General features: G+C 40.2%; 1 protein-coding gene across 7 annotated transcripts in view; it reads left to right on the top strand.

The window, feature by feature from the left end:
* Positions 1-15368: 15368 nt before the first annotated feature.
* Positions 15369-27600, top strand: part of TSPOAP1 (TSPO associated protein 1) — a 73500-nt gene continuing 61268 nt past the window's right edge. For 6 of the 7 annotated variants that reach the window (XM_087958598.1, XM_087958628.1, XM_087958585.1 and 3 more), the window contains exon 1: positions 15369-16348. In XM_087958598.1, coding sequence (XP_087814724.1) covers positions 15602-16348 — 747 coding nt within the window. In that variant the 5' untranslated portion in view covers positions 15369-15601. Of the gene's footprint in view, positions 16357-27600 lie in introns of all 7 variants that reach the window. The other variant, XM_087958609.1, reaches the window with a different exon arrangement.

Raw genomic sequence — 27600 nt, 5'->3', positions numbered from 1 at the left:
GTGTTGGAAACTACCTCACATACCTACAGAACAGATGATCATCCAAAAAATCTCAGACTGTGCAGAAATGGACAAACTAACTTTAGCCCTAAAAAACAAAGATTCTTCAATATATTATAGCAATTGGAATTGTTGGTATAAATAGTTAGATCAAAGATAGACCTTATAACATAAGGTAAAAAAGAGTGAGACAAACTTATATGAGTGTAATATAAACATATATGGATAAGATGTGCGTATATGGTATGAAATAAGAGAAAAGATCTTACAAACTCAAAAATGAGAACACTTTTTAAGTGTTTATTTTTTATTTTTCTTTCTCCTTTTTGCTTTTCTTTCTCTTTTCTTTGCTCTTGTTTTTTTTTTCTATTCGTGTATGTGTTGTTGATTTGTTTTTAATTGTAAAATTAATAAAAATTGTTTTTTAAAAAATAAAATTGGTCTGTCTATAGAGCAACTAAGCGTGTAATAGACCTGTATAAACAGCAAAAATTGGTCAGATTCAGGATCAACTCCCAATTCACTGGGGCCTTGGCATACCAAACCTCTTTCCCCTTCAACTCTTGCCCGGGACATTATGTCAGGAGACCTTCTGACGGGGATCATTTGTCCATATGCTGATTCTTGTTAGAGTTCCATGTATACCTTTCCCGTTCTACCCCTGGCAGCCCACTGTGGATCATTAGTTTCTTGTTGCTCTGAGCAGCAGGACACCAACATTTTCAACAGGACCCCAGCAGGCTGACAGAGATCAGATTGCAGGTTGTCTGCTGCCATTTGTGTGGCATGATGGTCATCACAGGGGACGTCTTGTGGAAAAGAGGAGGAAGAAGAATGAGGTATGTTCACTGCCTTGAATTACTTATAAAGTAGGGCTGTCAAACTCCTGGCCTGCGGGCTGGATGCATCATGCGCTGGTCACGTCCACGCCCATTTTAGCAAAGGGGGGGAAGTCCCAATATGTCATGTGATGCCACCGTGACGACATGAGTTTGACACCCCTGTTATAAAATAATAAAGGTGGGTTAAAAACCTGGTAAATAAATAGATAAATAATACAAGAAGATAACATTTTCCATGATGAGCATTACTCTAGGCCTGAGGTTTATGAGTTACAGTTTGCTTGCCTATATCTTAAAACATGGGTGTAAAACGTCTTGTTAGTGCTGTGCACAGTCTCTGAAAGCTTTAAGTATGACTCCAGAATCCTAAGTTGCTATTGGACTGTAATATTTGGTATGAAAGAAGAAAAAAGTAAATGTATTGGGAACAATAATATTAAAGGCAATGTAATTTGCATTACATGAAATTAAAATATTTTTTTGCCCTCCATTTCGTGTGTCTTTATCTCGTTTGTTCATTGAAATTTGCTCACTAGCACGTTATTCAACAGCCAGACGTTTTCTTTTTTTTAATATATAGTGATAACTTTCCACAGACAATAAAATATAATTGGCTACTTGGCATATACTAATGAAATATTTGTAATTGCTTTTTTTTCTTATCCCCCCTTCCAAATATTATGTGGAATATCCAACTAAAATGTTATTTTAGATTAGATCAGAATCTGACTGCTCGCTGGAAACAATAACGAAGCAAAAGATTAGCTACCTTGGACACGAAGGCACAAATCACTGCAGAAGGCTCCAGTGGTTTGTAAAACTGAAGACGATTGACAGGAGACAAGATGCCTAATGTCATCACTGGTGGAGACAAACAAGTGTGAGCTTAAAGCCTCAGGGAAGCAGCTATTGACAATCTGGAAAAATGATGTTCATTGTATCATGAAGAAGCCACTGAACAATAGGAAGAGGATATGAGTGACCAAGCCTCAAAGCCACGAGTCTTTCTCTTCTACATTTATACATTTACACCCACTCTTCAAATTATTTTGGGAATCAGCAACATTATAAAATAGAGTAAGAACAGTAACCCCCCAAAATTGAATGTCCGATATAAGTTTGGTCTGGTGATTAAGGCACCAGGCTAGAAAGTGAGAGAAAGTTCTGCTTTAGCCATGAAAGCCATTTAGGTGACTCTGAGCCCAACCCACCTCCCAAGGTTATTGTGGGGAAAATAGGAGGAGGAGGAAGGCATGTTGGATATGTTTGTCACTGTGAGGTATTTGTAAAAATGATAAAGATGGGATACACATCAAATGAAAAACACTATCCCTCTCCTTATTTTTCTATCTGCAAATCCTCACCTTCACCATTTCCATACACTGTTTTTTCCTCTAAATATTTTTTTAAACAAAAATTTATTAAGTAAATTATTAAAAACATTGGACATGGTATAATCATCCCGACAATTCTTGTTGTCACACATACAGAATAAAATAGAATAGAACAGAACAGAACAGAATTCTTTATTGGCCAAGTGTGATTGGACACACAAGGAATTTGTCTTGGTGCAAATGCTCTAGTGCGCATAAAAGATTCAAGAGTCAAAATCATCAGGTACAACACTTAATAATAGTCATAGGGTACAATCAGCAATCAAATCATACTAGGAAACAGTATAAATCGTAAGGATACAAGCGGCAAAGTTAGTCACAAGTAGGAGGGGAGGGTGATAAGGAGTGATGGGAAGATTAATAGTAACAGTAGTGCAGATTATAAATAGTTGGACAATGTTGGAATTATTTGTTTAGCACATTTGGGGAAAAACTTGTGTTTAGTTGTTTATTGTGTCTATTATGGCATAAAATAATACTTTATAAATACATTTATACAGCTATACATTCCTATGGTATTTCCCAGTTTTAGTCATCCATTCTGCCATCCCTATTCTCTTTTGATTTTAGATCCTTTTTTTCCCCACCGTTGATAAAATTTATCCCATATTTTATTGTGCTCTATCTCGTCCTTATCTTTCATTTCATCTCTGTAAACATCTTTTTGATGATCTTACCACCTCCATATACCACCTTCCGTCTTCTTTGCTTTCATTTTTCTTTCCATTTTCATTATATGATCAAACCAACTTAATGTACAGCAGTCTTTCACAGTTGTTTGTTGGTCCCTTTTGGTTTCAATTCATGTATTTATTTCTACCCTGCCTTTATTATTTTCAGAAATAAGGTGTCAAATATTCGAATACCCTGCCTTTTTTTTTGGTGCTCATGTTGTCACATGGTATACGAAGGCATTGTCAGGTGATAGGTATAACCTTTGCATTTCGAATATGGAAAGATGATCAATGCTTAGGGACAGTGGAAGAGATGCATGAATAATAGCAACTGATGGGAACAGCTGTAAAATAATGGGACTCAAAGATTGGCGGTTCCCTTTAGATGTTTTTTCTTGCCACTTGGAGGCAGTGCCAGCCTGCTTTTTTTTTTAGCATAGCTTGCTAACTGCATGTCTCCAAGAGACTTCCAATCTTCAGTACAGTAAATCAATGAGACATATTGAAGATTTCTATAATTTGTGCTAAGTTCTAAAAGTGATTTCTAAAATCCATATGGTATCTGTTGGATATCACTGGGACAGCCACTTTTCCAGAATCTAAGAGAAATCCTTGGCAAAGAACATATACAGAGATGGACATTTACACACACATACACACACACACACACACACACACACACACACACACACACAGGGCCATATTACTGTTTATTTGGGAGAGAGGAACTTCAGTTTGCAGGGCAATATTGCAATATTGCATCAGAAAAGCATTTATTTTGGTAGGATTTTGATTATTTGGGGGAATAGGAGATTGGAAAGGAGATACTTTCTGTCCATTAGGCTATGTATCATCTCTCCTTTTATTTAATATATATTCTGGAGTTATTTTCAAAGAAATTTTTAGAAAAATGCCAAGAAAGTATAAACATCTATGGTGTAATAATAAATAATTATGTTACACTAATAACACTGTTCTGTTAGCAAATATGCCTCCAGGAAGACAAGTGCAAAAGATACGACGATATATATATCTGGGCTGCATATTGAATGATAGATGGGATTGTAGCAGGGACAGAAAGAGCAGGATGAACAAGTGAGAGTAGCTTTTCAAGAATGAGTAAACTTGTTTGCTCTGGAACTGGAGCTTCGCTAGTCAGAAGTTGTTGTCATGTATGGCAAATTCTTCTATATGGAATGGAAGATGAATAATGACTCAAATGACAATTAGTAGTATAGATGCCTTTGAAATGCAGATTTACAGAATACTTAAAATATGAGTCAAACATCTATGAAATGAGAGAAAGAATATACTTGTGAATACCAACAAGAAAAGGAAATTAGAATGCTTATGACACATGCTATCCAACAAGAAACACCAACTACACTTAATTATGCAAGGAAAAATTCAAGAAAAACGTAGAACATGTGTGGGAGAAAGAAACAACACACATCCTTGCTGAAAAAAACATGTTTGTGTTTTGACAGAAAGGCAATGGCTTGGAGAGAAACATCAAAAGAACATACAGCATTATTGGATAACAATCTTTGTAGAAGAAGGCATTAAAAGAAGAAAGTGTGTGGGACTCAGTATTTGAAATGTGTCAGATCTATTCTAAAGATGAGACAATTAATTTACCTTAGACACAAGTTCTTATTTCTGTTTAAAATGAATAAAAATTGGGGATATTCTCTGGAGTACACAGATAGTCCTTGACTTATGATGACAATTGAACCCATTATTTTTGTTGCTAAATGATAACAATCTTCTGCTTGAGCAGGGGGTTGGACTAGATGACTTCCAAGGTCTCTTCCAATTCTGTTATTCTGTTAATAAGACAGTTGCTAAGTGAGTTTTGTCCCATTTAATGACTTTGCTTGCCACAGTTGTTGTGAATTCCTTAGAGTTATTAAGTTAGCAACACAGCTGTAAAGTCAAAGTGGCCTCCCCATTGAGTTTGCTCATCAGAAGGTTGCAAAATGTGATCACATGACCCCGGGACACTGCAACCATCATAAATATGAATCAAAGGTCTTAGTTTTGATCATATGACCATGGGTGTTAGGATATGTGCAGAGTAACCCTTGTATAAAAAGGATATGCACACGGAAAATGTTTTTATGAGAACAGTTATGAAGAAATATACAGCCGCACAGTTGAACAAGTTGTATTAATGTTTACTTGAAATAGCACAGTCCAATAAACAGTCCATGTCATACATGTTTTTAACAGTCCAGAAATATCCAGTTATAGAGTCTTCTTACATCTAGTTATAAAATCTTCTTACTGGTTCCATGTCTTTTACAGCAGACAAATATCAAACCATAATACAACAAATAACCTTCGATATCAACAGAATATCAAAATAAACAGGGTTAGTCAGTATCGGTCCATAGTCAGTCAGTATCAGTATTAAGAGAGATCATCAGTGAAAAAGAGAAAGAGAATTAAACCACGATTTATAGCTCCCTTTTATGGCAACTTGTAGCATAATTAACCAACCAGAACACAGCATAATACATTACAGTGTTTTTCCTTAAAGCTACGTATTTGTAGTTTATATATTGTCAACCCAGCTACGTTATTTACATATACAGAACAATGGGGATGCTGCAACGGTCCTAAATGTGAAAAACGGTCACATTTTTCAGGGCTGTTGTAACTCTGAATGGTCACTAAATGGAACTATTGTAAATTGAGGGCTACTTGTATGACTTTGCATTTAAAATCCTTTGAACTGACAATTCTGTTTACTTGCAGCTGCAAGAGTAGTATATGCATGCAAATAACGAATGTTGTATTTATTCTGATATAGTTGTGAACATCTCACCTATGCAACTTGATTATTTTATGCTGCGTTATTGTTGGCTGCCTCAAGCATGAGCTGTAGTAGAAAAACAAGATATTAAATTAAAGATGTCTCTTCTTGACATCCAGCTAGCATGCCAGAAATCTAGGGAGCAGGTTTCTTCCAGAGTCAGGATTTTGATCATTAGCTAGGTAGTTACCAAGAACAAATGCAATATAAATAGCAATACCTTTTTTATTCTTTCCAAACTGACAGAATGTGGAGGGAAATTACATAAGGGAACATCAGGACTCACTCTGTGTGCAGAATAATTCTTTGAAAAATTGACAGAGTGGCGTCAAATCTGGTGTTGGGGGGAGAGGCTGGCACAAGAAGATGCTTCTTCATTTTCAGAAGGAGAAGGAAACCGCTTGGTTTTCATGAGTGTATCATAAAACAAGGTTGGTCTGCACTGTTTTATGTCTCTGCTAATAACAGGGCTCAGCCTCTTCAGAATCTGGATTTTTGGCTCATCTGTGTCTCCTTTAATGGAGTTATATTTGTTCATAGTGGGAGCCATCTTGTCCCGCTCTTCCTTGCTTTGCTGCTCCGTTCCTTTGAGATGACATGGGATGGGAAAAGTAATTACTGGGTATACTTTTTCTTTCTGAGCCAGAGTGTGTCTTTTAATTTGCAGTGTTAGAGAAGGGTTTGCTTCTGAACCGCTGCTATTCTGTTTTAACCCTTTTTTCCTCTGACAAGGCCTGCCTTAGGGGATCTGTCATGTTGGTGCTTTCACGCTGTGCTCATGTCTGCTCCCCAGGTGTCAATTCACATTTGACTTTTTGACTTCCAGATCTTAATTTGTTTAAGCTCTCTGGGTGATGGCTTGAGCTGAAAAACCAGGACTTTCTAATTAGGAAAAGGTGGCAGGTAGGTCAGCATGAATCTCTCCTAAAGTCCTTAGTTGATCAGGGATTTCGCCTGCTTCCTGTTACCTAGGGTTTAAATCCTCTCTTTTAATTCTTCTTTTTAAAGTAGAGATGTTTGAGGATTCTCAGAAACATGGATAAGGCCTTTATCCCTCTGTTGCCAACGCTCCCTTCTTGGGACTTAGATTATACACTCAGACTCTATAATGATGATCTATGGCCCTTAAACATTTAACACACCTTCTAATACAAGTGTACACATGTGAACAGTACAAAACTAAATTATCTAGTTTCAGAACTTGGAACTGAAGAGGTTTTTCTCTCTTAGTCATTATCCTAAATTATTTTTAGGATTTTTAAAAGTCTGTTCTGAGCAGAAGCATGACACATTTATTTAATGATTATGTTTCCCATTTCTTTACAAAGGATTTGGAGAAAGTAGAAGTTCAGAGAAGGGCAGCATAACTGGATAGGAAGAGAGATTGAAGTAATTGGGAATGTCTGTCTTTTTGAAACAGAGGGAGGATAAGACGGCATTCATCTCATACTTGAAAGGATATCAATCAGAAGCTCTGTTTTCTATCAATTCAGAGCTCAAGATGTGAAATAATGGATTTAAGTTTCTGGGAAGCAGAAACATTCGAGGTCCTGAACAACTTCCTAATTTAGGAGACATTTATTTACAGTAAGAGCTGGTCAGCAGTCAAATAAGTTACTAAACACCTATTAGACCAGAGGCCTCCAAACTTGGCAACTTTAAGAATTCTGGGAGTTGAAGTCCACAAGTCTTAAAGTTGCCAAGTTTAGGGACCCCTGTATTAGACTTTGTGGATTGATCATGTCCATCATGTCAGTGGCACATAGACATGGCAGTATTTTCTCTATGATGAACCTTGAATGAAGGCAAATATATCTGTCCCAGGATAATGTTGCAAGATCCAATCTGGGTCAATCACTGGGACCAGAGGTTTTGTCTTCCGAGCTTTCGGATTCATGCTGGAGCCCATCCTCAGGGAACTTCTCTCTAGCAGAATGAACCATCCCTACCTTGGTCCTTCAAGTCCTCCAATGCTGTACTCATGGCCACTATAACTGAGTCCATCCACACCTTTATTTCCCTTGATATTTGGGGGACTTAATTCTGCATCTGAGCTGCCTTCCATATTTTAGAACACATGGCGTCAGAGGGCCTATTTTGCTGCAGAAATTGGTTATAAAAGGGAGGCAGATAATGTTAAGCTTTGTTAATACTGTCAGGCATGTGGTAGAAGTTTGACAGGCCCAAATTAAGTCCTAGATTTTTTTCCCCTCTTGTGCAGCCCAGCCTTTCTCATCTTCTTTCAAATTTGCTGGCACTCCTTTGTATGCTGAATTTCAGAGGCATGATTCATCTTGTCTGATGGCTCTTGCTCTGTTGTCAAAATAATGTGCATGTTGTCCTCTTTTTATTAATGCAATCTTTGTATTGAGGGCATGAGTGCTCTCCTTTTGACAGCAATGATACTAAATCCATAGCACGCCAAATTTGGGATTAAAATGTGTCCTTCCCCCCACTCTGAACTTTGAATAGGAGTGAGGTAAGGAAGTGTGACACTTTAAATGCGCCTCCTCTGCCAAATGCATTTGGAAATAGTATTGACCTATTTTAAGTGCAATGTTGAACCACAGGCATTTCTGCTTCGCCTGGTAATATTTGCAGATTAACTCTTAAGCATTTCCAAGTTGCTTCCTTAAGATTTAGAACAAATGAATGAGCTGGAAGGGACCTTGGAGGTCTTCTAGTCCAGCCCCCTGAACAGGAGAACCTATACTATTTTAGATGGTATAGATTCGACCATGGATGTCAAACTCGCCACATCACATTGATGTTACATGACATATCGCAACTTTTTTTTTTGCCTTCATGGAGCTGGGGTGGGTTTTGACACCCCTGGTCTAGACTCTTCTTAAAAACATCCAGTGATGAAGTGCCCATGATTTCTGGAGGCAAGCTGTTCCACTGGTTAATTGTCCTCACTATTAGGAAGTTTCTCCTTACTTCCAGGTTGCTTCTCTCCTTGATTAGTTTCCATCCATGGTTTCTTGTCTTGCCCTCCGGTGCTTTGGAGAATAATTTGACCTCCTCTTCTTTGTGGCAGTCCGTCAAGTACTGGAATATTGCTATCATATCCCCCTAGTCCTTCTTTTCTTTAGACCAGCCAAACCCAAATTCTGCAGCCCTTCATATGTTTTAGTCTCCAGGCCTTTGATCATCTTAGTTGCTCTTTTCTGAACTTATTCCAGTCTCAACATCTTTTCTGTAGTATGGTGACCAAAATTGGTTGCAGTATTCCAGGTGTGGTCTTACTAGGGTTTTATAAAACTTTGAACATTGTCCCACTGACTGAACATGGGCAAACTGTTTCCTCTTCCATTGCGGCAAATCATCGTGCATACTTAAGGAGTTGTGGGAAGGGGAAAGCAATCCAATAATTTAAAATGGTTGCACCAAGTAGACTCCCAACTATCCCACCGTTTAGCAGATAAAGCTTCCCATCACTCTTGTCTCCATGTTAGAAGGAAATGAGAAAAGAGACATGCTTGGTGAGGGGTGTGTGTGTTGAAACAGTCAAGATAGCAACTACACAATTGAAGCCACCACCCCCTTTTTAATGTGTGACCGTACATGGCCTAAAAAAAAGGACAGGACCTTAATTATTGGCTTGTGGCTGCCACCTTGAGGGTTTTATTTTATCACCCTTCTGCTCCATGGATAGCCTTGATATATTAAGATTCCTATGCCAGACGGATGTTAAAAGTTTGTTCATTATTTCCTGCCATTATTATTTTTACAAATAATTCAAGGTGGCAAATATATCCTTTTTCCTCCTCCTATTTTCCCCACAACAACAACCCTGTGGGGTGAGATGAGTTGAGAGAGACTAACTGGCTCAAATTCACCCAGTTGGCTTTCGTGGCTAAGGTGGGACTGGAATTTATGGTCTTCTGGTTTCTAGCCTGATGCCTTCATGCACAGGTGTCAAACTCACGGGGTCACATTGCCATCACATGATGTTTCGCAACATTTTTTTTCCTTTGCAAAGCTGGGGTGGGTGTGAGGGAAGAATGATTATCATTCTTCAGACATCTCTAGAAGATGCTTCTAAACGGATGGATATGGATATGGTTTTTCGACGTGCATGTATGTAACTGCAAGCACCCTGCATTGTACAGCCTTTCATTTCACAAATGGTGTATGTAGATTTCATTCTGTTGTTAACTAAGCAGGAGGACAATCAGCATTCAAAATTACGCAGGAGCTGTTGCTGCAAAACCAAGTCACACATCTGGCGCAAAAGAATCTTCTGCCAGCTTATTGTGGGGAAAACGTGAACACTCTGCCTTCTTAAGATGAAACTTGCTGTTATGGGCATATCATTGTTTTTCATCTGGGAGATTTGGGGTGAAATGCCAACTCCCTCTAGTTTTATACTAATGCAGTCAGAGTGTTGTTGGGTCGTTGTGATTTAGAGGCTGAATGTCCAGATCTCCCATTTAATGTTTTAGTCTTTGGAGGTCCAGAAACTGCAATGCAAAAAGCAGCAAATCTATTGCTCACAGCTAGAATTTTTAGATGATGTCATCCAAAGCTTCTATAAAAGGCCAAACATCAGTAAGTGAACATTTCAGTTCTCTGGCAATGACCTCAAACTGGTCTGTAAAAAGGAATAAAGGAACTGCAGACAAAGACTGATTTCATCATGAAACAGGTGAGTTGGAACCTACAATTGCATAGGATAGGTTAGACAAAGCTTAAGTATTTTTAATGTCACGATCGATAGTGTCCTGGCCTGGTTTTCATGATAAATCCTTCAAGATAGTGTTGTAGTCCAGTTCAGGTTCAGAATGCAAAACCATTCTGCTGGAGGGTCAGCATGTGAATGAGCAAGGAAATCACAAGTTGAGCTGAAGTCAAATGCACGGGATATTTTTACAGCAAGGATGACCTTCACAGATCAGTTTTGTTCCAGTTGCTTTGTCATACCCAGGTTAATGGCAGGGTAGAACAGGGTAGAAAAGACTCTCTGCATGATCTAGTTCTTGGTCCAAGCAAAGGCAGTGGGATCTTTTGTTGGCTTTAGCATAATTGCTAAAGCTTGCAAGTATGGTATCTGGCTGTTGAGATGTCTTCTCCTGATGGTCTTCTTCATCTAAGAATGACTCTTAAGACAGAACCATGAGAGATTAATAGACAAGTGAAGTAAGTTGGATTGAGAAAAAGAGGGAGGGTAGGCCCAACTCATCCTGTGAATTCTATGTCCACTGGAGAAATGAATCTGAATTTCACCAGTCCAACTCCAATAAGTTAATCACAACACTACATATGCTGTGTTTAGTGCTGTTAATGCTGTTAATGCTGTTACTACTGTTAATTCATTCAACAATGCCTAATTGATTCATCAATTAGTATGACATCTAGCAACTGTTTTGTTAATCACCACAATTTAAAGGAAGTAGTTTTTACTATGAGCACCTCCAGTATACCACCTCCTTTAGATGTTCAGCCTTGTCTTTCAACAGCCAAATCAGGATAAATTCAATCTGGATAAATAGCCATAACAGATTGATCAATACATTGCTGAATTATATTATGAGCATCATATAGGACACAATAAGATCTACCCCCAGTTTCTGGTTACCAGTTTTGAGCCATATTCCTCCACCAGACCTCTGAAGAGAAAACACTATATTGCAAGAATATAAGAAAAATAATTAGTAATATTCACCTGCCAATCAATGCAGATATCACTGATGTTATAACCAACAGGCTATTCTCCAGACCTGTTAGGACTGTCAGAAACTGTCAGATAACAACTTCAATCTGCTTCAGGCCTGGATGCAAAAAAACGACCCTTTATTGCTTCTCCAGTGTATTACAACATTCCTTGCTTTACAGCTGGACCAAAAAGATTCAATCTACCTCATAAGATCTGGGCAATCCTCAATAGGATTAGGACTCAACATGGCAGGTGCACCAGCCTCTTCCATAAGTGGGGAAAGCTCTCTTCTTCAGAATAGTAGTTGCGGTGTGGAGTAGTGCCCTCCAAGCACATATCGGGGAAACCCCAGAGACTTTCTGTATGCAAAGTCCATCACGTATTGACTGTATAAACAGTCTACCTTTGAATTTGTAAATGGAGCAAATAGCTCCATGTTTGCTCATTGAGAATGTAATTGTGATATGCTTTTTAACATTTTGCTATATGCTACATATAGTAAATAGTCACCTCCTTCAGACTGCTTCTTGCTCTAAAACAGGGGTTTTAAACATTTTTTGTGCCCTGGATGCAGAGGTGGTATTCAGCAGGTTCTGACCAGTTCTGGAGAACCGGTAGCGGAAATTTTGAGTAGTTTGGAGAACCAGCAAATACCACCTCTGACTGGCCCTGCTCTCATCTATTCTCTGCCTCCCAAGTGATTGGCTGGTAGATCTGGGTCTTCTTTAGTTGCCCTGCACAGGAGAATGGAGCTGGAAAGCAGGTTAGTGGGGTGGGGAGGGAATGGGGATTTTGTAGTAACCTTCCCCTGCCACGCCCACCAAGCCACGCACATAGAACTGGTAGTAAAAAAAATTGAATCCCATCACTGCCTGGATGCCCCTGAAAGTTTGGGGAAACCTCAGAAAAAAATGAATTTAAATGGGTAATATGCCATCCAAAAATGCATAGATATGGGTTGTATTAGAAAGGAAACCATACTGTTCAAATATGGTTAACAAACATTTTAAAAAAACCAAATGTAATATGTGTGCTTTTTTTACTCATCCCTTAAATCAATAACAAGATAATACATATTGTTTTAAGGGCATAAGAATTTTAGACAGTGAGATTAAAATAGCATACATTTTTGGAGTCTGCAGACCATAAATCACTTTGCCAACATACATTATTGTATTAAAAGCTAAAATTCAGTTAGAGGTTAAGGAAAATAAATTGTAATATTTTTCAAATCTGTGTTCACAGATCCCCTAACACGATTCACAGACATCCCCCCAAGGGATCCATAGACCCCCAGTTAAAGACTTTGATTTTAATTTGTCCCCTTTCCAATGGTATGAACTCAGCTTAAGCAAAACATACTATTTGGAGAATAGAACTTCCCTTTGATCCTGCTGCTCTAGGGTGGTCTGGCATTTTTCCAGGAGTTATTCTTCTGAACTGAAAACAGTTTGTGGTATACAGGGAGTGTGGTGCCCATTCTGAAACAGGCGTGTCTCATCTGGAGTACCATCTTGAACACCACAATTTTCTGATTTGTTGAACTAACTTACAAAATCACTGGACCCTTGACAGAATAGTATAGTCCAGAAAAGGAACAGAAGTATAAAATGTGTACACCCACATTTCTGCATAATACTAGCAATTGTGTTCCCATAACCTCTGACTGTGATTTGGAGGTGCAACTGGGTGCAGCTGTGGGTTACAGGTGCAACTGGATGAAGCAGAGCATCATAGGGCAACGGGTTTGAACCAAGGTGCTCAAATGGGCTGCCTTGCAAAATGCATCCAAAATCTGGGACCATAATTCTTGTAGAACTGAAATTTGGCAAATTTCATAAAACATTTTATGACATGAAAATTATCATAAAACAGTTTATGACATAATGCAGAATGCCACAAAACATTTCCTTTGCTGATGTTTCACTGTGCTATACAATTCAACATGGTGTATTTTCAAGGAGATATGCCTCTGAAGGTATTACAACTTTTCAAGTGCTTTGGAAACTGCCGTTGTTGAAGCATTGAGGAATAGGTGATATATATGGGAGTCCTTAAGGTGCTTTACTTCTGCCTGGGATATGCTGTAGTTAAGACACATAACCTGAAATGTTCACGAATTTCCCCCAAGTGACTTTCATTCTCAAGGGCTGGGTACACACAACACCCCAAACATTAAACTTGGGTTATTAAAATATAATTGCTATGCTCTACCGGTATGCCAAAACCATATATGTCTTATGATGATGGCTTGGTCCAGACCACATACCAAGATAATGATTGTATTCATATATGAATATATGGAGTTCCATTTCAAATCTAGTGGCTGAATGCACAGGGCATGTTTTAGGAGATAGCAACTTTCCAGTTTATTGATCAATCACTACTGGCTCTTTGTATATCATGTGGTGTCTTGCTTTACGTGAGTAACAAATGGTTAGATTTGCACATTGTAATACATGATCAGTTACTGTTTATTAGCCATGATAAATAACACACTAAGCTAAAACAAAACCCCATTATGAATCAAATATATATCAAAAACATACAAAATGAATAAAATAAATAAAAATAAGATAAAATATATATCAAATCGGTATCAAATTTGGACCGTTGTAGTTGAACCAAATCAGAGGACACCAGTATTTTTTTCTTTCCTAGCATTTTCTCATAAGTGCAGGGTTCACTTTTAAAAAGGGTTTTTTTAATCAATTGAATGTGGATCCATTGGTTGCAACAGGAATTGATTAAAGGGCTTTTCATCCAAATCTGACATCATCATGGGTGAGACAGAGTGACTGGCCCAAAGTCACCCAGCCAGCTTTCATATCTAAGGCATGACTAGAACTCAATCTCCTAATTTCTAGCCTGGTGCCTTAACCATTTAACCAAACCTGACAACAAGATTGGGAAAGGTGAATGCTAAGCAGTGACCTGAATGATCAGTTTAGGAAGAGGCTGTTCATAGGAGAAATCCCAAGGTTCAAATCCTTAAACCTCCAATAAAAAGAAAACAAACAAAACACAACTATAGGATGGGGAGATACCTTCTTGAAAGCTGCCAACAGAGTCAACAATATTGTCCATAATGGATTTGCAGTGTATTTCAATTTTATTTATTAGATATATACCCTGAAGTTCATATTGATCAAGGCAAAGTACATAATCCTCTATTATTTTTCTCACAACAACAGAGACTGGCCTTAAGAACCTTAAGATATGGCAGCTTATTTTGGTTGTAGGATGAAAAGTGTCCTTTTGTAGTTTGTGGTTAGTGTGTGAGTGTGCATGTGATATTTTGGTAACATCCCTTTGTCAAGGGCAGCCAATTGCCTGAGCTAGTGTTCAGAGTCCTGAAAACACATGCCTTATAATCAGCTGGTTACACTTGGGTCAAATAATTATTATCTGTTAAATTTGTTTTGCCTCCCTTCTCGCCACAAGGCAATTCTGGATAGCTCATGTTTTTGCCCATTCTAGCCTGCTTTCTCCAATGAATTAGACTGCGGCTGGACTCAGACGCGGTAGAAAGCTAAGATTTTGTTAATCACGATTCTTGAGTAACCCCCCGTTGACTAGGTTCACGCTTCCTTCAAACGCAAAGCTCAAAGCCAACTACATCGGAGGCTACCTTGTGGTGCAAAAGCACCGCTTCGCTTCGCCCTTTAGGCAAGACCAAAGACAGACCGGTTTAACAACAAGGGATCAGAGCCCAGCCAAGGGACTGTGGCCTGGGTTGCAAAGGGCTCTTGGCGACCCTGAGATTGGAGAAGAACACTTTGGGTCGCAGCCTCCCCGCTTCGTCCCCGCCACCAGATTCCTTCCTCGCCCGGCGGCGGCGCTTTGCTGCAGTCCCGGAACCTCGAATCAATAACCAGCCCGCGCGCCACCCCCCCCCCCCCCACTCTTGCCACCATTTCCATGGAAACCGCCTGAGCCACTTCTTATTGGAGGGCTCGCAAGAACCCGGGCCGGGCCCTCCTGCTTCGGCGGCGGCTTCTCGTTTCCAAGCCTGAGGAAATTCGCTCCAGCCGGTTGGGAAGCCAAGGCGCCCGGTTGGCTCCGAAGCCGGTCCCCGGGGGTCGGGGGCGACTGAGCATGAGGCAGCCGTCCGGCCTGACGAAACCTCCGTAGTCCCACAGCACACGGGAGAACGAGGAGACGGCGGCGGCGGCGGCGGCGGCGGCCCGGAGCTCAAGGAGCGAGCGCCGTGGATGCGCGGAGCGAGCAGCCGAAAGAGCCCGCCGAGAAGTGCCGTCCAAAGGCGCCGAAGAGCCGCCTGCCAAGCGAGGGCATGTAAACGGGCTGGAGACCTGGACCTTTTGTATGGCGGACCGCGAGGGACGCCGCCGCCGGCTCCTCCTCCTGCTGCTGCCAAACCACTGACAGCTCAGCAGGCGGAGGGCGCGCGAGCCGAGGAGCCGCCGCCGCTGCCGCCAGGTCCTTCCAGTCAGGCGGGGAAGCAGCTGCAGCTCCGCTCTTTCCCTCAAACGCTGCTTTTTGGCTGGCGCTGGGATGCCAGCGCGGGTCCCCGAGTCCCGTGGCAGCGACAGCCCGCGCTCCCCCAACCCCGCCGGTCTCGCTGCGGTAACCGCTCCCGCTGCCCCCTCTTCTTCTTCCTCCTCCTCCTCCAAGCCGAGTCCGAAGGGAACGTCGCCCCCGCTGCTCCGCGCCGAGAGATGAAGAGGCAAGGCTGGGGGAAGCCCAATGCGGAGCTCCTCCAGGATAGATTCTCCTCCAGCAAGACCGGCGACGGCGCAGCCGAGCGCGGAGGGCACATCTTGGTGGGAGCGATGCCGGAAAGTGCCGGGAGCCCTGGCGGAGCCGAAGGGACCCAGACAGCCCTGGAGTTGGAAGTCCCGTCTCGGGGAAGCTCTCCGTGCTCGGAGCAAATGCCCGGGAGCACTGAAGGGTATCCCGCCGAAGGATTAGAAGGCTGTCCCGGGGAGGCACCGGTGCAGGTAAGGAGGTGGGTCGACTCGTCTAGTATTGGGATCCGTACGGGAAAGGGACGGTTGTGTGAGATTCCCTGAGGAAGATCTTCCATGTTCAGAGACAGTCTATCCCTGAAAGTGTAGGAGGATGCCAGACTCGTGACATTTCCGAAACGCTGGGTTGTCTTCAGATAGGAACCGGTAGGTTTGTTTCTGCCCGAGGAGTTTTCCTGCCTTGCTGCCTATCTGTGCAATATAGTCCAGCTCCAGATAGGTGAAATATCTTACAACATTAAAGGCTGGTGGTGGCAGGTTATTTCGAGCATCTTTTGAGACGTGTGAGATGCAAAAGTTCATTATTTTGTAGAGCACAGAGCATTAGTTCACTGAGTGCCTCTCTATCGCTCAAGATAATTTATTTTAATTGCAAGTGCCGAAGCCAAAAATAGGACCTGGAAGCCGCTGGATCTTAACTAGGAGTAGGAGGCAAAGGATTGCTGTTGGTTGCTGCTGGAAACAGAATACTGAGGATGGAGTAGATAGACCCTTTCGTCTCGTCCTGTGTAAGCTCCTCCTAGGTTGCTCTTACTTTACTCTGGATTTTCTGCCCTTGGTAACCAATGCAAAATTGTAACCATCTTCTTTTTCATGGGAAGTGGGGTGTCTTCTCGTTTTGAATCAATGACAAGGAAGGAGATGGCAAACCTTATAGGCAGACATCAAGGAGGAACCATATTTCCCACATGGCATACCAGCTGCAGCACCCTTGCCATTAAAAAAAACCCATTGGAAGGACCTCCGAAAGCTAGAAGAAGCCCCTTTATTTTCTGGAGAAGCTAAAGCATGGCAAAGATGCAACTATTATGGCTACATGCCGCTGACCTGTTCTAAAGCAATGTACTTAATGGATGGGAAGCAGCAGTAGGAAGGAATAGGAAGGAGAATCTGCCTTGATGCTGAACCTCCTTGCAAGCATCCAGAGGCTACATTTGGTTGGGTTTACTAATTTATTTATTAATATTTATAGCTAACACATTGTCCTTAGGATGGGGTAGGATGCAATCCATAAAATAAGTGGGGTAAAACAGCAATTACCTTACTAACATAACCAAGAGACACAGATGTTGACAAGAATCAACAGGGCATTACCAGACCGAGGTTAAGTTCCAAATGACAGAGTGAAAAGTCTTTACTTGTCATAGAAATGTAAGCAAAGTGGCTATCAGTCTGGTCTCCAAGAAGGGACATTTGTTCTGGGGTTGCACAACAGAAGAGGTCCTTTTCTCTGCCCTACATCATGCACTTTTCCTAACCTTGGGGTGCCAAGAAGGAACCACCCTGTAGGTCTTAATTTTCAGGCTTGCATATACTGGGACAAATTCTCCCTCTTAATAGAGGGTTCCTAAGCTGTTTAGGGTTTTAAATGTCATTAGGAAAATGTTGAACATATGACCCGTAGCATGTGAGTAGTCAGGGCAGTTTACTTTGAACTGCTAGTATTATTCAACATGCTAAACCCAAAAGCCAGGTTAACAAAATGCAAATTCTCTGCATTTTCTCTGCTATGCTCAAATTGCATTATGATTTAATATAATGAATTGAATTCATTCAGTGTGCTGAACCCCAATCTATAAGCCTCCCCCTTATTTTGGTCTAATTTGTGCAGACTCAGCTGGATCAGATGAAGAAAGAAACCTTTTGATCTGATGCAGCCAAGTTCCTCTTACATTCTTCTGCCCTAATCATATTTTGCATTTATGTGCTTTTATGTACACCACCAGCAGACTAGCCGGAAACACCTATGAATGATCCATTTTAAGTGAATGAGATCAGTAAAATGGACAGGGGCGTTTCCATCTACTGCTATCTTCTACTTGCTGAAATGAAGGTGTGGGAGAGTGCCTCAACCCAACCCACCTCACAGGACTGTTGTTCTGGAGAAAAATAGACAGAAAATATGCTATGTATTCCGCTGTGGCTCCTTTAAGAAAGGAAGGATATAAATGCAATACTTCATTTCACATGTAGTGTTTGAATACATGTGTGTATTTTAAGGACTAATAAATTTTGTAAGATATATATGCAAATCTACCTTCAAAATGTTCTTTTTATTATCTCAGTTGTTTCAAAGTAGTAAGCTGTTGTTACCATTACAGAAGGTATGTAGAAGCATCAAAGCTTGGTGAAGAATGGCTAGGTGAAATCAGGGCTTCTCCTTAGTCATTATATTATCCCACTTATTGGCAAGAGTGGGTGGGGGGTGGGAGCTATGTTTGCTTTAAGAGAGACAGAAGGATGAATTTCAGAGTCCTAAATCAGACTTACTGCTTGTCCCTCTTCTGAATCAGAAACCACAAAACAAAACTCAACAGACCCAATGGATCTAAAACAAATTGCACACATCCGTGCTTATACTGCCTACTTTTGGGAGTGGCTCTACTTCAGGGTCTCAGTTTTCAGGAAGAACTTTCCAAGCCCAGGCATCCTGGATTTAGCTCCAACCCTTTTGTAAAAATGATGATCTGGATCCACCCAAAAATGCAAGATGCTTTTTCTATTTATGTGATCTGGACCGTTATGAGGAGAGCAAAAGCTATTTTTATATTCCCGAGAAGCTTACTGCATTGGACACTGTTTAATGGGGGGAAATAGTCTGGATTCCTTGCAGTTACAACGGTGGCACACAAAAGAGGCGGGGTCCTTGAGTGATCCCTGCATTGGATCAAAGCACCCTGGTTTTTAATGAGCCCCTTACCCCTTGATTTTAATCTAGCTCCATGCTTTTCTATACATCAAGGCTGGTGTTTTTTTTAATTGCTGAGAATGCTTCCTTGGTTTTCTAGAAAGTGGTTGCATACCAAGAGTATCTATGCCAGTTGGGTATAATTTCCTGATAGGTTTTGAGTCCCGAACATGTTCAATTTTAGAAATCTAGTACCATGAAAAATCTGGGATAAATAAAGAGAATTTTACTTTAGATTCCTGAAATAGGAACTTTCTGATCTGTGTTGTCAAGCATGATTCCTTTGACATCTAGTATTTTACATTTTAGATCAAGTAACATGTTGCATGGTGCTTACCAATAGATCAAGCTGATACCCCGCCCATCTCTCACACATAGTTGATCTAGCAAGACCTGGGAAGCTGGCCTTTTTGGTCACTGTTCCTGCCCTGTGGAGAAGCAGTCCTACCCTCACCCCCCAAATCTGTATGGTCCTGAGCTGTCTGACCTTTAAAAAGGCTTTGATGACCTAGCAGTTCATGAGGCACTGGGCCAGGATATTGTGTGAGCCGGTAATGTTAATGTTTATGTGAATTTTGATCTATAGAGTCTCTTGATTTTTTTTTTTTGGGGGGGGGAATGTTCTGGATTTAAAAAAAATATTTGCCATTTTTAATGCTGTTAGTTACCTTTAAACATTTGTGATTGGGCAGCCATAGTGATTGAATAAAATAAAAATATCTGGATTTCAGTTTTTTTTTAACTTATATTGTATATTCTGGCAAAATCAAAAAGCAAAATTTGTTTCCAAGCGAAGAAGCCACCAGATACTTTTTTTTAGCAGCCCAGAAGGAGAGAAGGAATGAAAGAGATACTAGTGGTGCTTGAGGGCAACAGAAACCCTGCTCTTACATGTGCATCCTAGTCTCTTCTTTGAACAGGTTTTAGAGAACCTTCCTTTGAATTCATAGGTGTGACAATGGGAGATGTTTCTGCAGTGAAAAGCTGCTCATAGGGGTTAGAGAACTGGATGCTGAAGGAGACAGTGGCATATCACGGCTGTATCCATGGGTGTGCGTCAGATCAACTTGCTTTGCAGTTTGGTTTCTCAGCTCTGCTCCTGAAAGGTCCAACTCTACAAGTTAGAATGCTTCCCAACAGAGAGTTTTTTTTAATTGCTTCTCTTGATATTTGCTGTTTTTGATTTATTTATTTATTTGAATCCCACCTTTATTATTTTTATAAATAACTCAAGGCATATTTTTATATGTTTTTATATGTTATATATTTATATGTTTATATATTTATATATATATTTATATATATATATATATATATTATATATATATATAAATATATATTTATATGTTTTTATATGTTTTTATATGTTATATATTTTTATAAATAACTCAAGACATCCAACATACCTCCCTCCTATTTTCCCCACAACAACCCTGTGTTGTGAATTGGGCTTAAGGGACAGTGATTGGTTAAGGTCACCCAGTCGGCTTTCATTGCTAAGATGGGATTTGAACCCATGGTCTTCTGCTCTCTAGCCTGGTGCCTTAACCACTAGACCAAACTGATTTACAGCCTTAATCCCACCTTTATTAATTTTATAGAACCTTAAGGTGGTGAATGTATGTAATGCTCCTTTCTCCTTCTGTTTTTCCCATAATCCTGTGAGGTGGGTTGAGCTGAGAGAGTTTTGCTTTTTCCTCTTAAATGCTTTATTTTCTGGTTGAAAAGAATAAAAAGGGGGGAAATGATGGCAAAATATGGAAGGATTATAAATCCAAGGCATAACTTCTGCTCTGAAGTTATGGTTTGATTTGTGCAATCTAGGTGGCAAAATTAAAATGTAATTTGTAGTTCAGTATGTTATGGAGACCCAGCCATTGTGTTGGCATGTTGTGTGAACAGCCTGGCAGAATATGGCAAGATGATTAAAGCTGTTTAGGGTTATTTACACAACATGCTTAAGCTGGGTATTGAAGTCTCCCATTTTCTACATTTGAACAAACCACTGAGCCACAAAACCAAACCAAGTTCCAAAGTAAGTGAGTTTAACATTTTTAACGGATGGTGTTGCTGGGTGTTTATCTGTTTATCTGATCTGGTTCAAGTGTGACTTTGCATGCAAATATGTGCCACAAACAAAGAAAGAGTTTGAGCACTAGAACATAACTCAGGTTGCTGCAGTCAAATCATTGGATGGACCAATTGAACAGAGCATCTCATGGATTGGTTTTGATGGAGTGGTCCCATCACGAGAAAAACATGATGGGACAAGGCTTTCATCCCCCTTCTTCCTAGGTCAGTTCAAAGAGTCCAGGACAAAAGCTAGCTCAGATAAAATCTAAGCTTAATTAAAAATGTGAAATGTTCTGCACATGTTTAGAGATTTTTTTTTTTGCCAAATTATGAATCATTGGCAATTTCCAATAGGCTTACCCTCCCCAATAAAAATCCAATATTGCTTGGAGTATGAGCAGACAGTGCTGCAGAGAGAAAAAAACAATGAACATTGCTCTTACAAAATATGTATTGAAACTAAACTCCCATACATATCAGCTAGTATGACCCAATCCTGACTGGGAATTACACATCTAGAAGCATGTGAGAGGCCCATTTATTGCTTTCTCAGTAACTTCTGTTTACTTGCTTTGGGGCAATGCCAGATCCCAAACCAGAACTTTGGAACTGATCCAATAAGACTCTTCGTATGAGTAAATGTTTTTGAACTATAATCTCTACTTAATAACATGACTCTGATGTTGATTTATGTAGAAGAGAGGAACTTAAAGATCTTTAATGTGGGAGTGAGCCTGTGGTCCAACTCAATATCCATTGATATATTTCTTCTCTTACAATATCTAATAATCTTTTTACAATATAGTATCATTTGATCAGTACAGCAATTTGTGATTATTGATTCCACAGATTGATAGGACTGGACAATCTGTTTTCCCTCACATTTTCCCAGACATATATATTGGAGGCTGCATGCAAATAGCAAAGGGGAGATGAGATTGAAGACTCAGGAAAGGAGTTGCAGAATCTAATCTGGGTTGCTCACTGGGACCAGAGATTTTGACTTTCGGACTTGTGCTGGAGCCCATCCTCAGGGAACTTCTCTGTGTGCTTTGGGTTGTTCTCTGTGTGGTAGTTATGTGGTGCCTGTTGTGTGTAGCTTTTTAGAAGTAGCCAATCACATGACCACCAAGCCATGCCCACCACCTAAGCCACACCCACAGAACCGGTTGTTAAAAATTTTGAATCCCACCCCTGGTGTTAATGGCTGAATATTAAGTGGTTGGCTGTTGTTTTCTTGTGCTGCCAAGCCCTCGCCTCCTAAGCACTTGATAAACTAGTAGTAAATCAGTACTCCTGTTGATTGAACAGGGACCTGTTTCCCGGGCTTCAATCACTTCCTTGGCTGTTTTTATGCTTGCTTGTCCAACAATCTTAGTAGCTGCAAAACTGAATGTATGTCCTTAATTATTTCAATGTGAGGTTACCAATGAGTTTGAGTCTCCTTGTCTAACTTCTCACTTGTGTTCTTGCAATCTGGTGGTTTGCTTCCTCCCTAGCTTTTCCTACCTAGTCACAGGGGCAATCCATGCTGGGGATCTGGTAGATTACATTGGAAACATCTCCCACTTCCAAATGATCTTTACAGTGCACATTTTGGCCTCTTGTGGTAACCTTTGGCCAAAGAACAGCCCAAAGAAAACAGAGAAGTTCCCTGAGGATGGGCTCTAGATTGAGTTCGGAAGACAAAATCTCTGGTCCCATTGACTGACCCAGATTGGATCCTGCAACACTGTCCTGGGACACGTATATTCACCTTCATTCGTCAGGAATGAAGTGCTTAAAGCCACCAGACTTGAAATTCTAGACCTAGACAACCTAGAACTACGCCGCCTTTGGTCCGATCTTAGTACATAAAATTATATATTGCAATGTCCTACCTGACAATGAATACTTCAGCTTCAACCACAACAATACAAGAGCACACAATAGATACAAACTCAAGGTAAACCGCACCAAACTTGATTGCAGGAAATACGACTTCAGCAACACAGTGGTCAATGTCTGGAATACTCTACCTAACTCTGTGGTTTCTTCCCCAAACCCCAAAAACTTTAACCTTAGACTGTCTACTATTGACCTCACCCCTTTCCTAAGAGGTCTGTAGGGGGCGTGCATAAGCGCACCAATTGTGCCTATTGTTTCTTTTTATTTTTCTTATTTTATTTTTATTTTTCTTATATGTATCCATTTCATGTATTCATAACCATGCTTATACCTGTTATCTTATAATCGCTTGACAAAATAAAATAAATAAATAAAGACATTTGCATAATGGTGAGGAGATTGGGGGGGGGAGAAGGAAAGGCTTGGAGGAATGTTTTAGAATCCCAGGTCCTAGGTGAGGAGTGGGGAGACCTCAAGGAGCAGGTAGAGAAATCTTGTGGGTCCCAGGCTTCTCTCGAGGAGCAGCAACCCTCCATAAATCTGAAGGCAAGGGTGAAGGAACCACAATTCATCATCGTTTGCATCCTGCACAGATCTGCCATACGGTAAAGGAGGCTGCTCGGCTATGTGCCCCAGATTTGTAGTCTTAATATGTCAGCTTGATTCATTCTCTTTGGGATGTCACCACTTTCCAGAATCAAATGACCTATCCTCTCAGAGAAGCCAATTACTTCTCATTCTGTGAGATTCAACCTTGAATGCATAGCCGTTTTTTAAAGTCCTTAGTCGATTTGAAGGGAACATTCTTTGCTCATAAAAAAAAGAATTCAAACAGACAGGTGGCTAAGGGAGGATTGAAAGTGCAACTGGCTGCCTTAAATGCACCACGCTTTGCTGGAACGGCATGAATTTAATTATATCTGAGTTCTTTAAAGATTTTGCAAGGGGTAATTCCTGCTAGGCTGCAAAACGATAGTATTTGGTATGCTGCTGAATCATGAAGAGATTGCCTAGGGCAGAAGAGCACAACCCAGAGCTTGAGGGCTGCTTATGACCTCCAAGAAGCTTATGTATACCTTTTACCCCACATGTATCTAGATGCTCCTTTTCTTTATTCACTTTATGACTCCTACTGAAAGAATAAAAATCATACATGTCAAATGTTTGCACACAATGAGTATTATAGTTCTGTTTACACAACAAGCATAAACTGGCCATTGAATTAATTAATGCAGTTTCATAATATATGGAATCATAGCTTAATATGTTGGCTGGGCTTCTAAAAGATGCTATAAATAAAACTAGTTGATTAGTGACAAGCAAGCTTAGAATTCTCTGAGAATACACTTGCTAAGCCTTGATCTGACCTGGTTATTATTTATTTAGCATATGGCATATCATACACAGACTAGCAGTATAAATTAACATTTCAACTAGATTAGTAGAACCCAATAAAATGTAAATGTCAAAAAGATCTATGTTCAAATACTGATGTCTAGGCCATCTAACCATTGAAGGACAGCATTGTTTATATTTAAAAAGTCAGATATATGCCCTCAGTTTAAAGCTGGTCACGATGTGATCTACAGTTTGACGTAGCATCCAGCAATCATACTGAGGGGAGGATGCTATGCCCCATTTATACAGAGAGTCCCAGCAGACACCCTGTGAGATACGAATCCTATTCAGGTTGTCCATTGCTGACGTAGAAGTTCAAAGCCTGTCACCTTTTTTGTGTGGTCCCAAAGATGCTTTTTCAAGAGGCAACTGGACTTTGTGGTTTTTCTTTGAAGATGTTTCGCTTCAACTCTGCTGAAGAAGCTTCTTGGATGAGAAGCAAAATGTCTTCAAAGAAAAAACACAATGTCTAGTTGCCTCTTGAAAAAGCACCTTTGGGACAACCATGACCTGAATGCCTGAGAATCTCCATAGACATGTTTGTGGGATCATTTATATCTCTTCCTATAACTGGATGTTCAGCGACCTGTTTAGCTTTCCATTGGGAATTGATGTTAAAGTTCTTGGGCAGATGTTGTGCAAGTGCCAGTGGGGGCTTCCTTGGATTTGAATCTTCAGGCTGATACTGTAAGTGAGGAAGGTTGACATGCTAGGAGTGACCTGGTAAAATGTATTGTATGATTACATCCCATGGTTAAGGGTAGCAGTGCAACATCCCATTTAAGAGCGAGCTCCTCTAAATTTGGACAGCTGTCAATCTCCTTAACCTGCTTGCTGGGGCATTATAAGAGGTAAAGTGCTACATCCCTGCGGGCTACAGACTGAGAAAATGTTTCTTCATGTATACTTCCAAAATTGAAGGGAAAATGCTGTTACTATGAGTTTTCGAACATTTCACACATATAATACCTTGTGCTCAAACATGGGAATGGGATCTAGTGAAGTCAGTGTGGGGATGGCTGCTGCTTTCTTCTAAAAGGCTGACACGAGATTGCTATTTTTCAGGGAAATATACTCAGCACATGCCTCAAAGGCTTGCTTTATATTAACAGCAATAGAAAGTTTAAAAATATGATTCTTCCACATTGGGGAGATCTATCACCCTTTATAGTATTAAGATGAACACATTTAAGATTTATTTTTTTTATTTCATCTTTGATTTTTATATCCGTTTTATTTACTGAGCCCTGCAGCTTTGAGACTGGGAAGGAAGGACAAAAAGCTCTTTGGGAATACATTTTGTAGATGCCTGGAAGTTATTGTGTAGCTTCAGTGCGTCTGCCATCATCAGTGAAGGCTCAGAGGCTTGGAGAAGCAGCTAGATTAACTACTGTCGCTTTGGGAGAGAACCAAAAGTTCCCAAATCCTCTTTCTCTAAACAAACAGACAGGAAAAAAAAGAAGCCAGAGGATGTTTGAATAATGTTTTTGAAAAAGGATTTGTCTATTACCCCAAAGACAGGATAACCAGTTATAATATAAAGATGTGGAAAATGAAGAGCAAAGGAGACAGTATTCACCAGAACTGGATTTTTCACTGCACATGGCTGTTACTGAGAGATGATGAGGATGTTACATATGTTTTCTGTATCTTGTACAGAGGTGGATTCATAAACTGTACAGATGCAGATAGATAACTCAACAAGATGTCCATAACAAAGAATATTTATTGGTTCATCAGGTATCCTCATAACTCACATTTGTGACAAAGTTCTTCTTTAATGACCAATCCCTTTGTATATCTGCCTTGTAGTAAAAGATGGTTATCTCCTAACCCATCTCGTAGTGATGGAAAGAAGGTGCCATGAGTAAGAGAGTGCAGACAAAGAATGAGGAAAACCTCCCCCAACCCACCAAGGGTCAATTCAGTGACCAATCAGGATTACAGATGTGGTCACGTGACATGGACTACATTTCCCAGGATACCTTTAACTACATTTACCATGATGCATTCCCTTAAGGGGACAGCTCACAATTCCTAAGTAACTATCCAATTCCCATAGACTGGCTGGGACAGCACAATATGTATATGAAATCCTAGCTTGCATTCACACAACATTCTTGACCATGTTATTGGATTCCCCCAAACTAATGGAACTACTGAATATGTTCTGCCAACCATAGAATTGTAAGGGGCCATTTAAATCCTCAAGGCCTATCTCTGCTGTGTACAGATCTCCAAATTAAAGCACCCTAGACAGATGGGCTGTTCAGCCTGTGCTTGGACACATTGTCTGAAAAGAGATCCACTATCTCTTTGGGTCATTGACTCTGTTGACAAACTACTGTTGCTATCAGAAGTTTTGTCTAATATTAAGCTAGATCTCCAACTCTGCCACAATGACTTGCTCACACAACCGGTCTAACCAGATCAGTTAGAGACCCGCCAGATGTAAGACTGCCTAAATGCTGTTCAGAGTTAATTTTCTTTAGACTATTTTTAGCTTAGCCTTTTGTATTAATTCTCCCTGCTTCTTTGGTTTGTCATTCAATAGATTAGGGATAACCAGGTTAAAAATGTTGAAAGAAAGCGGCTTAGGATTCCATATCATAGGATTCCATCACCATCATCATCATCATTCCATCATCATCATCCATCATTCCATCATCATCATCATCATCATCATCATCATCATCATTATCATCATCAATATTTTCTTATTTGTTTTATTTCACACTTCTTAAGCACCTATTTCCATCAGAGAGGGGCTCATCTTTATCCTGTTTAATGATTCTGGCAAGAAGCCTTGATCAAAGATTTTTTTAAAATTCTGAGCAATATCCTTCCCAGAGAAGCTACCCTTACTACATCTGATGAAGATTGCATTGCTTAGGAAGGGAAGCATCACACATTTCCTCATAGAAGTCAGTGGGAGCCATTCTCTAAAAGGGGAGAAAAACTACCAGAATAACGCTGACATAGTGGTGTATGTTGTCATTTTCCCATGATAACTATTAAGAATTTGGTTCCATTCTTCCTTGTAAGCATAGCCCTCTCCATCCTAGTCCAATCAAGATGAAACATATAAATGTTGGGAGCTATTATTAACACATCTAAACAAAAGTGGAATAGGAAAATCTTCCGGGAATGTTTGGAATTAATGGTGTTATTACTAAAG

This window comes from Notechis scutatus, chromosome 1 (assembly GCF_049901735.1).
Source record: "Notechis scutatus isolate UNSWTSFEM ecotype Mainland chromosome 1, rNotScu1.2, whole genome shotgun sequence".
Lineage (NCBI taxonomy): Eukaryota > Metazoa > Chordata > Lepidosauria > Squamata > Elapidae > Notechis > Notechis scutatus.
Note: the sequence above shows the minus strand (reverse complement) of the source record. Positions and strands in the feature narration are given on the sequence as shown.